This window comes from Saccostrea echinata, unplaced genomic scaffold, assembly GCF_033153115.1.
Source record: "Saccostrea echinata isolate AGI-Se365-2 ecotype Australia unplaced genomic scaffold, CSIRO_AGI_Sech_v1 ptg000045l, whole genome shotgun sequence".
NCBI classification, from domain to species: Eukaryota; Metazoa; Mollusca; class Bivalvia; order Ostreida; family Ostreidae; genus Saccostrea; species Saccostrea echinata.
The window spans coordinates 4,552,627-4,564,395 of record NW_026889794.1 but is presented as its reverse complement, the minus strand read 5'-3'; the positions used below and the strand labels follow the sequence as shown (position 1 = coordinate 4,564,395).

The 11,769-nt window shown below is 32.8% G+C and overlaps 2 protein-coding genes across 2 annotated transcripts; both read left to right on the top strand.

The window, feature by feature from the left end:
* Positions 1-191: 191 nt before the first annotated feature.
* On the top strand, positions 192-3,801 carry LOC133201687 (uncharacterized). The gene is made up of 2 exons (XM_061337478.1): positions 192-642; positions 2,171-3,801. Exon 2 carries the CDS (start codon positions 2,182-2,184, stop codon positions 3,211-3,213), a length of 1,032 nt encoding a protein of 343 aa, XP_061193462.1. The 5' UTR covers positions 192-642; positions 2,171-2,181; the 3' UTR covers positions 3,214-3,801.
* A 4,426-nt stretch (positions 3,802-8,227) lies between these two features.
* On the top strand, positions 8,228-10,605 carry LOC133201688 (uncharacterized). The gene is made up of 6 exons (XM_061337479.1): positions 8,228-8,327; positions 8,562-8,703; positions 8,956-9,077; positions 9,248-9,389; positions 9,682-9,815; positions 10,054-10,605. Exons 1-6 carry the CDS (start codon positions 8,267-8,269, stop codon positions 10,416-10,418), a joined length of 966 nt encoding a protein of 321 aa, XP_061193463.1. The 5' UTR covers positions 8,228-8,266; the 3' UTR covers positions 10,419-10,605.
* The last annotated feature ends 1,164 nt before the right edge of the window (positions 10,606-11,769 follow it).

The window sequence follows — 11,769 nt, the reverse complement described above, 5'->3', positions numbered from 1 at the left end:
ATTTGTGCAGGAAAATTTTATACATTTGCACAAAGTATATGATGAGTTTATGTATATTTGATTAAAAAAATGCCAAAGACAAATTTCGGACATGTAGTTAATAAACTTTAAATTCAATATGCACTGCGCCTAAATGTGAATGAATACCTGATTGCTACGGAGAGATACACTTAAAAATTCATTCTCTCTTTAAGAGATCTTTTTCCTTTCATATCTATCAAAGTATTCGATCACCAAATGCATGATCGGAGGAATTTAATCGGCCTACAGAAAATATGAATTAAATATTTGATTTAGAGACCATTGAAACTCGGGTGATTTTTAAACACAAATACTAAATAACATCCACATGTTCTTTGTGCGACAGTCGCGCAACTGTCTGGCGGATTTATTTTTGTTGTTAACTAATGGACAAGACTTTCCGCGCCAGCTACTCTAAATGTCGAATTTATTGACATATGAATTCAAACTGACGCGAGGACGAATACAGGATTACATATTTATTATTTGCAGTAAAATGAAAAGATATCTATCCACTCTCAGATTTTAAACAAATCAGGTAAATACGGGGAGTTTAATACCAGATCGAAGGGACACTGCGCCAGAGGATGAATAGTTTTTAAGTTTGGTTGATTTAAATAGGTAAGTAACTTTTAATATTTATTTTTGAGTAAAGAGACGTGTGTGATATTAACATTTATTATAAAAGATGTAATACACGTAAAACAACGAATCCACCTTTTTAAAATAAAAATAAATGGCAGTGTAATTAAATGTATTGGAATCATTTAACGGACAGACCACCGATATCATGTGAAAGAGTGTATACATGTCCCATCAAATTAAAATGTTAAACACATTTTTTTGTTAGTTTAATATCGCAAGAGAATGTCAACTTGTATCTCGGTATATATCATCTCAATAGATAACGAATCAGAATGTTTAATAAAACATTACGTATTGTGTTTGATTTTAGTAAAATTCAATTTAATTGTTTGCCTTGGAATTAAGGTATCGCAAAATCAAATATTAAGTGGTTATTTTCAACCAAAATTGATCCTTACATCGATGATTTACTAAATATGTCAAGGCGTTTATTTAAAAATTTCAGAAACTTTATTCAAAGTTCTTAATAAAACGTGTCTTGAGAGCAAATTTTTATTACAAACAACAAAAGGACTTGATAAATTGATCTAAATATGAAATTCTTTTCTTCGACAACTGAGAAAGAAGATTTTAAATTGCACTATACAATCTCATGTACCTTGATCTATCGAGAATAAAAAAGTAAAATATACCATCAGACCTGTCAATTGCATTTTAATGATAACTTTCTTTATTCCTTAAATTGCAAATCACTGCTTCATTTGCCAGCTTTTGTTGAATTGTTTGTTAAAATTCTTCAAATCGATGTAATGTAATACCTAGTTCCGTGCAGTTATAGAAAAAGGGATGTAGAGGTATTGAAAATGCAAGTATTGAATTGCCTGTCTTTCACTGCATTTAAAGTGTCAAACAAAAGTTGATATCGTTTGAATAAAATCAATTTCCGAATGGCTTGGTATAAAGAGTGGTTAATAATGTTGGACAATACTCAGAATTTTCTTTAAAATAAAATCTAATGGGGATTCATTGTAATGCATGTTGATTATTAATGTGAAAGTTTAATGTCCTAATGATAGCTGTGAGAGAGTTTGTTGCTAAATGTGTTCAGGTACATATATGTAAGTACTAGTGTGAAAGTTATTATGACAAAATCGTGATTATAAATCATAACATGTCAAAATTAGGTAATTAAAAAATGTTGAATGGCATCGCTGAATATTTTTTTTTCTGTGTAAACATGCACTATTAATTACAATGAATATTCTTTACATTCCAAAGACGTTGACAATGCAAAAATGTAACTTAGTCTAATAAGTAACTATGATGCACTTTATTCTAACCTTGAAATGTTTCTTTAATTTCCCGTACATGTATATGAAATGATTTTTTTTAATCAAATGATTTGTTTCAGAGAGGAATATCTATCTGCATGAAACTATTAATGCAAAATCTTTGAAATCTAAAATGCTAATTATGACTGGATTATCAGCTTATTATTCACAATACACTTCACATTATTGTAAGTCTATTGTTTTCCTTTACTCATGTGTTTGCTGATTTTCAGAAGTAACACCAATGTCAGCCCCCACATTAACCAGGTCTGCTTCAGACATGGACTTCAAAAAGTCCGGAATAGACTGGAGTGAGACTTACCTGGAGAATGACCAGCTGGACTCTCAACTGGAAAGTAGGATTCACCAGATCCATAAGGCAAAGTACAAGGCCACGATTGACAGTGATTATAGTCTGATGGAGGCCCGGCGTCAGGCTGAGGAAATACAACAATTAAGTAAAGCCATCAAAAAGAAAGACCGACCGAACAGTGTCAAGTTGTACGAGTCTAGCAGTAAATCTGGATCCTTTTCTAAATCTCGTGGAACTTCAGCTGTAATGAGAGAAACTATTTCAGAGAAAGAGGAGACGGATATTAATAAAAATGAGATATCTAAATCAAAAAATGAAAATCTAGACTCCAATCAGAGTAGAGTGTCAACAGAGAAGGAAGAAAATACTACAGACGCAAATAATTCCAACGAAGCATCTGAGGATGAAATTAAACTTAGACCTGTTAATGTGGCCATGTTCAAGTTATCATTTAGAAGATTTAACTCTAATAAACAGAACAATTCTCCTTCTGATGACCTTCATCGTCAGTCCATGTCTATTTCAAACATTCGACAAACCCAGTCTGCAGCACCATCCAACATACGAGATCGTGCGAGAAACATTCGAGATTTAAAGAGATCTGGTGGTAGGACGAGACGTCCTATGACATCCAAATTAAGACAGCTAAAAGATGGCGAGGTTCTAGAGGCAGTGGATATTCATCCTGTGGTAGTGTTTGGTGTTAATACGCGGAAAATGAAGGAGACAAAATCTAGGCGGGAGTTAGAGGAAATGAGCAAAATTCAACACGAAGAGAAATTCGGTAAACCCGACAAAGAAAAAGAGGAAAGAAAGTTAAAAATGGCCGCTTGGGCAAAAGGCGACGGATCTTTGGAGAGCAAGATTCGTAATTTTATCACTGACATAGAAGATTTCAAACGCCGATCCAAAGGTTCAGACAATATTTTGCTTTCGTATCGGAGAACAAACTCAGTTTTATAGAACGTATTCAGGATGTTCAGTTATGCAGTCCTTGTTTAATGCAGTTCTCACAGTAATAAAAAGGCATTTTATGGCGAATGTTTTAAATAATTTTAAGTAATAAATGTTCACTATAAAGATTTTGCTCAGAACTAGAAAAATTCTCCGAATTCTGTAAAACTTTTGAGCTAATTATAGTATTGATAACATGAATTGGCTCATACTAAGACAATCGAGGTTCCATTTCTAGTCTTAGATACACGAAAAATGAATACCCTATAGCGGGTTTTCTTGGCGGGGGTAAAATTTAGCGTTTTGCTTGCTCAAAAGCATGCCAAAAATTTTGGCGTTATTAATGTAGCGGACACAGGGCTCAAACACTTTTCAAAAGAACACTTAGAAGAATACTGAATATTTTCGAGATTAAAATTTTACTGGGCTACTACCAAAACGCTAAAATAAACCAAAATTAGCACCCCGCTAAAATTACCCGCTATACGGTAGGTTAAAAAAATTTTTAAAAAAAAATACATTAAAAAAATTAATTAAATGAAGGGCGAGATGAATATTGTACTTCGCGGGTTGCTCATCGTAATGACTTAAATGAAAACCAGCAACAGTTGTTTGTTATTTGATTAAATGGTGCAAACCTTGCCTTTTTTTTATTTACATTTGTTGAGGTCCTGGCCGATTGCAGTTAGAGAAATATGATATGGTATACAGATAAGGTCTTCCCTTTGGATATGAACCTGCAGAATTCAAAACTACCTTGGGACATTTTTTTTTTTTTTTCAAACTCATGAAAATAACAACTGAAGCCTTGTTGATATAAGTAAATGCATAATTTCTCCGCTTATATTTAAATTTTCATTCTAAGTTTCACAATTATGACTTCACAAGTGATGAAAAGTTGTATAGATTTATGAGGGTGGCAGCAAAAAAGTAGAATTTTGATCATTGTGTTCCAGAAATTTCAAATGCATATATAAACAAGAGTCCCAGAGGCCACATCGCTCACCTGAGCATGTGGCTAGGAAAAAAGCAAAAATCAGTTTAGTATTGAAAAGCTTAAATGCAAAAGTGGTCCCGACCTACCCCTAAGAAGAGGGGGAGGGTATGATTTGAACACAATTGAATCTACAATAACGAAGGATGCTTAGATATTTTTTTTAAATGTGACCTTTTTTCCCTACAAGTTTGAACTTTCATTGTGGCCCCTACCTACCCCCAAGGGGTCATGATTTGAACAAACTTGAACCTACGCTATCTGAGGATGCTTCCATATCTCCTGTGTAAACTTTGATCATCCATTGTGGCCCCACCCTACCCCCGGGGGTCATGATTTGAACTAACTTGAACCTACACCACCTGACAATGATTCCACATGAGTTTCATCTTTCCTGGCCCATTGGTTCTTGAGAAGAAGATTTTTCAATGATGCTATAATTTTTCGCTATTTCGTAATTATCTCCTCTTGGAGGAGGGCGTGTCCCTTCATTTGAGCAAATTTGAATCCCCTTAACCCAAGGATACCCTGTGCCAAGTTTGGTTAAAATTCGTCTAGTAGTTCTGGAGAAGAAGATGAAAATGTGAAAAGTTTACAACGACAACGCCAACGACCACGACAACGACAGACAACGGACAAATTTTGATCATAAAAGCTCACTTGAGCCTTTGGCTCAGGTGAGCTAAAAAGTAAAGGTTTAGATCATTTCATTGATTGATTGTATGTTGTTTAACGTCCCATTCGAGAATTTTTCACTCATATAGAGACGTCCTTAGATCATTTCAAATTAACGGTCAAAGTTAAATGGGATTTTTTTTTTGTTTAAAGGCCTTGGAAAAATAATGTCGAATAACTGTTCTTCCAAATAATTTCTTCTTCTCTGCCTTTGCCTCCAAATAAAGACGACGAATGCTTTTATATGTGTCTATTACTTTGTTTATCTGCAGACAAGATAATAAACAAAGAAATGTTTTGGTTTTTTTAAGTTCAGGAAAAGAGTATTTAGAAACATTTTGAAAGGTTGTACCCTTCGCTACTAAAGAATTGCAAGGAGATAGACAAATAAAGACGAACAATATATGAAAACAGCGACCTATTTCAAAAGAGAACTTTTTAAATTAGTTTCAAAAAGGAGATGGGCGAATAAGGCTTGCAGTATGCGTATACCCTAACAAAAAATACTATAGTTAACTATAGTTTACTATAGTTAACTATAGTGATAACTTTGACACTATGAAAACTTTGATTTACTATAGTGATAACTTTGACACTTTGATTTACTAAAGTGTTTAAATATGAAAACTTTGATTTATTATAGTGATCACTATGAAAACTTTGATTTACTATGGTTAAAACGTTGATTTACTATGATGATAACTTTGAAAACGTTGATTTACTATAGTGATAACTTTGACACTATAGTGATCACTTTGAAAACTTTGATTTACTATAGTGATCACTATGACACTATAGCGATCACTTTGAAAACTTTGATTTACTATAGTGATAACTTTGACACTTTGATTTACTATAGTTAACTATAGTAAACTATAGTTAACTATACTATAGTATTTTTTTGTTAGGGTAGCTTCAGATATATTAAAAATCATATTCATTTTGTGAATTAAGTATTTAGAGTAAAATTTTCATTGTTAAAATTTATGAAAATTTGACAAACAAAAAATTTCTAAGGAAAATTTTCTCTGCAAATTTTTTTTTCTATTATTAAAACATAGGTAATCAGAGATGACAGAGCTCACCTCAACGAATGTTGTCTTTAAGTAAGGCAAATTCCCAACTAAACTAATAATCTACTAGTGTGCAATCCTAGATGCAATATTATGCAATTTTGATCTTATATGGCTTGCAGTTACTTGGGAATGTACTTATCTAAAAACTTAAAACTAGTAACTCATCCAGAAAATGTTAGTCAAATCCAGCATCTGAAGCAAGTTTAAGAGTGTTGGTAACTAATGCAGCATCCATGCAAGTTTGGTTCAGATAGGCCTTATAGTTTCTTGGCAATGGACCTGAACCAAAACCTTTAACCTGGTCACTCATCTGGAAAATGTAGGTTAGATACAGCATCCGAAGCAAATCCAGTAGTGCGCATCCTTAGATGTATCATCCATGCAAGTTTGGTCAATATGGGGCTTATAGTTAATAAGAAATGAGATCTGCACCAAAATCTTTCATCTGGTCACTCATCCGGAAATGTAGGTCAGATCCAGCATCCAAAGCAAGTCAAGTAGTTTGCATCCTTAGAAGTATCATCCATGCAAGTTTGGTCAATATAGGGCTTATAGTTACTTGGAAATGAGGTCTGCTCCAAAAATGTTTACCTGATCACTCATCCGGAAAATGTAGGTCAGATCCAACATCCAAAGCAAGTCTGGTAGTGTGCATCCTTAGATGTATCATCCATGCAAGTTTGGTAAACATAGGCCTTATATTTACTTTGAAACGAGACCTGCTCCAAAAACTTTAACCTGCTCCAAAAACATTAACCTTGTCATTCTTTAGCTGAAATTGCAGCATCTGAAACCTTGACTGGTACAATGAAACACACTAGAAGCCTCTTCCATGTATCTCCGATTAATATAGGGCATAGAAGTACTTGAAAAGATATCTGCTCAAAAAACTTTAATCTGGGACGCCGAAGCTGACACCGACGCCGAGGGTTTTGCATATTAAGCTCCCCCGACTTCATTGAGGTGAGCTAAAAATAATGTGATATTCTAGGGGTTCGAACCCTAGCAATAAAAATACTGAGTATAATTTTCCTTTGAGATTAACACGATAACCAGTATGCTACACACCTCCTTATGAGTATTGGCATTTAAATCATGTTTGTGATATGACCCTTGACTAAATAGACTTCTAAAGTATTTCTCGGAAAGATGCGAATGTTGTGTCATACAAAGTAAATTTTTAAGGTATTATGGGTCTTTGCTCCGTATTTTTGTTAACCGAAAATGTACATTTTTACGCAACCTTTGAGGATAAACGTTCAAAAAAATGGAGAAAAGACCCACTCACATGGAAAATTGTGTTAAAATATGAGAAAATCACCCTGTTTGCCCTCTTTGGTGTGTGTATACTAAATTGTAGGCAAATGATTTCAATCTTTGTGAGATTTTTGCACATTGTGGAGATTTTACGTAAAGTATACTTTAATGTTAGATGAAATATCAAAGAAATTTTGTTAGAATTGAATTTTAGTTTTTCACCTCATATTTGCCTAACCATGTCCATCTACAGTTAAACCTCACTATCTCGAACTCAATGGACCGGGAAAAAAAATTGAGATGTCCGAGGATTCGAGATATCGAGGGTAAAATACTTAAAGAATAAGTAGGGGCTTCCAAATCATTTCGAATTATCCATGGTATTCGAGATATATCAGTTTCGAGATACCGAAGATTAACTGTACTTTTTAATGAGTAAAGTTTCTAGTCTCTCAATATTGCCTGTTTTAGAGATGTTTTAACCTGCAGACATCCTAGGAAATGCAGATATTCATATTTATATTCATGTTGATGTATATGTCTTTTTAAAATATAGTTTTTGTTTTGTTTTGCTTTTAAATCATGATATAATGCTTAGAAGATGTAAAAAGCTTTAAGGAATAAATGAGATACGACGTTTCAGCAAGAAAATGTTTCATTTCTTTATCCGCTCCAGTTCATTTCTTCTGGAATGACATTTGTTTCCAACAGTAATGGTTATCCTCCTTACCGTACCACTGTCATTTTCATATTCATTTCTTTTATTTATTTATTTACTCCCAATATATTAGTTGCTTCCTCTCTAACAATCCGGAAATCCTCAGTACATCTCCCCCGCCTTAAATTGACCAATAAAAAAAACTATATTTGTTTTCAAGGTGAAATGCGTCATTTCTTTTGTACCGTGAAACAATATCTTAAGATGATAGGTCAACTTCCTGTGCTGCACGTATTCTGACGTAAACAGGTTAATAAGAGTGTTTTTAAAACAATTACCTCACTTCTGAGGGGATGGTTTTCTTACTATTATATTTGAGACAATAATAAGACAGAAATAGAAATGAAGTATTCACCAAATATGAAGCAGCTACCTATACTGGTGTTGTCTGTCGTTATAGCAGGTAAGCAGAGAACCACGGTCAAGTAACAGATGTTCTAAGAAACAGAGCAACTCCTAAATTTTATCAACAAGATAAAGCTATATTTTTTACTTTTATTACACAATGAAATTAAAGAAGCTTTGCCAATTCCTGTGTTTAAAATTAAATGAATTAATAGAAACTTTAAGGGCCTCGATCCTTAGGAAAAAAAATTGAATAGCATTTTGGATTAATCGCGAAATATATTTTTACTAGGAACCACTGTACAACAGTGTGACATTAATGGTGTTTTAAAATGCTGGAGTGAGTCATCTGTGCCAGAAATCATGAACAGGTTTAGAACACCTGAATTCTTGAAGACTTTGAATGCCCAATATGCAACTGAGGAATATTGTAGGTAAGTCCACTTTTTGTGTAGTTGGATTTTTTTTAACTGAGGTCTGATAGAAAGGAGCTTAAAGGAAATGGATCGTTTTTTTTTTGTTTTTTTTTCTCTTCAAGAAATTGTAAAAATGAATATATTGAAGACTTGCACACTTTTTGATACATAAACTGTATTCAGAACCGTTTGAAAAACATTATTTCTTTCAAATTCTTCTCTCGAAATTTATCTTTGAAACGACTAAATGCCGTAAATTTGTTCTTTTAGTGCTCAAACAAAACTCGATTTATGCATGCAAGACTACAGAACTAATTGTCCTTCCGACGACACTCTGTCATTAGACACCATCATATCAGCTGGAAATTTTCTGTGCACAGATGGTAAACAAGGTAAAACAATGTAGCATTCTTTAATTTTTAATGAGTCAAAAATGATTGTAATTACCTTACAAATATAAAAACTGCAACTAATAAAAAAATTACCATCTTGCACAATAAAAAACAAATAATATCAAGAAAGGTAAAATAAACATAGAATTTGTATTTTCACAACGGTACAGGTTTCATTAATCATTTCCACTGCTTGATGACTGATGCGTTTCAAACCAGCACATTGACTTGTATGAATGATATGATGGAGCTGTCCAAAAATGTAAGCAAGGCCAAGGACAATGGTCGGAATCTTTCCAGTGAAAAATGCAGGTAAAGGTTCATACCTGAAAATATACGATGTCGTAGTTTTAATGTCTGCTTTGGATTAATGCATTTTTTAGTTTCTGTTGCTAAAGCAATGTATGTATTTATGGGGCTGTTTTAGGGATAACTGTAAAATACTATTTTCAGACATTTGATTAAGAATTTTTCTTCATTTGAAACACGATAAAGATTAAATTTCAAATTTGTAAAAAAGAATGACATGTATTTCATTTTGCTTCGATGCTTCGATAATTACGGCTATTTTACAGAGTTTTATGGGGCTTGTTTTATCTTGCAGGACATCAAAAGAAGCAATAACTTGCATTGAGGAGAAAACTAAGATATCATGTGGGGAATCTGCAGGTCAATTTGTCCATCATTATCTCGAAGCAACCCTTCAACCATTACTGAAAGACGTACAGTGTAACCACAGTGAGTACACTTCATACAAATTTGTACATCTGAACATTTGACATCTCGGACAACATTTGACATATATATATATATATATATATATATATATATATATATATATATATATATATATATATATATATATATATATATATATATATATATATATATGGAGAGAGAGAGAGAGAGAGAGAATGGTATAGATTATTCCTATATTTATTCCTATTCAATAATTTTTTATGATTCTCCATCACAGGTCATTCACCAAATGAATATCCCACTTCACAGAATGTGCACATCGTTGGAAAAACCTGTATAAAATATTGTTATAAATATCCTCAAAGCTCTGCCACACCCGTCCTGGAGAGCACAAAAAAGGAGATGGATGGCTGGTGTGAAACCAACTGTAAGCTTGGTAACTGTCCCGAGAACCTCTGTACCTGTGACTGCCAAATTCCAACACAGGTTCTTGTGTGTGAGCCAGTCTTGTCAAAATTTGGCGCCAAAGATGACGCTGCTTCCTGGTGTTTAAACACATGTAAAGCAGGACACTGTCCTGAGGATTACTGTAAATGTCATATCCTCTATAGCCTTCCTAGACCAGTCACAAATGGATTATGACGTTTAAACCTTGCAAAATTGAAGAGAAATCCATAAGTTTAAATGTTCAATTGCTTTAATAATATTTTTATTACAGTGTTTTTATTAATTGTCCGTTTAAGATTATTTATTCTTTTTATCGGTAATGTTCTGAATAAATGATTCACCTCTGTTATTACCAGAATGATTAAATTTTCATTTGCCTTAATTTTGTTTTTGTTTTTGTTTTGTTTTGTTTTTTTCCTTTTAAACTTTGCTCATTTACAGTTTTGTGTAGTATGTTTATCATTTTGTGTACTCTTTAAACAGTATTTTAATTTTACTTTGAAGACTGAATTGAAAATGAAAATGACACAAAATGCCAGATATGCTCATTGCTCCGCCTTGACATCAATTCATTTTGCTGTCGTTATCTGATTTCTATCTCTGTATTTCTTGTCCAAATTCTATCAAACCTGCATAAAACAAAGACCAAAAAAAAAAATCTTAAAAATTACAAACATAATTTATATAATTTTCCCACTTGTCCAACCTGAACTATTTACGTAGTAATATACTAATTGTCATTATCCGATTTCTTGACTGCGCCGGGTTACCATATCATCAATTCATTGATATACCATAACAAGAAATAAAAATATTTCTGAAATATTTCATTTCTTGCCTTTATGTATTAATTAATTAATTAATTGATCTATTTATTTATTTATTTTTGTAAGTTTAACGCAAATGCCAATTTTCACCAAACTATGTTCATTTGAAAGAATATACACAATGTCTCAATAACTTCCGAACAACCCTTGTATATTTATACTTGAGAAAAACAACATGAAGAATTCATATATGCAAATATATGACACATAGAATCAGCACGCATATCTAAAAATTCCCTTTGGATTCTCCATTTAAGGATGATTACCTGATTTATATTAAAATTAGAATAGGTGTTGTTCTATTTAAAGGTGCTTGGACACAGAATTGAAGTTAATATTTTCTCAAATTGTCGGTATAATTTCGTGACTTATATGTTGCCATAGCATTTCATACTAAAATACAATAAAAATCTTATTTCATCTCGAAGTTATTAAAACTTCGAATTTCTGGACGCGTTTGATTGACACATCCTTGCGCTTTCACATATTTTAATTTTATTCTTAATACTGAAGAAAAGTGGCAATTTTGTTGTGTATTAATGAAAAATATTAAAACTATAACCCAGTAAATTCAGAGTGGAAATGTTCGAAAGCAAAACTCACTCACAGTATTGTAAGTCCGTGCTCAGTGGTGTGTGCAGAGTTTAACAATTGAACACACCCGGTGAATCGTAAACATTAATAATAACAGAGCTCGTGCCCTGTTTACAAAAACAGTT

Bases quoted from the DNA above. Each gene is read 5' to 3' on its own strand.
- LOC133201687 (XM_061337478.1), top strand. From the start codon at position 2,182: ATGTCAGCCCCCACATTAACCAGGTCTGCTTCAGACATGGACTTCAAA.
- LOC133201688 (XM_061337479.1), top strand. From the start codon at position 8,267: ATGAAGTATTCACCAAATATGAAGCAGCTACCTATACTGGTGTTGTCT. The intron at 9,078-9,247 runs GTAAAACAATGT...ACAACGGTACAG, and splicing joins GTGCACAGATGGTAAACAAG to GTTTCATTAATCATTTCCAC. The intron at 9,816-10,053 runs GTGAGTACACTT...TCTCCATCACAG, and splicing joins AGACGTACAGTGTAACCACA to GTCATTCACCAAATGAATAT.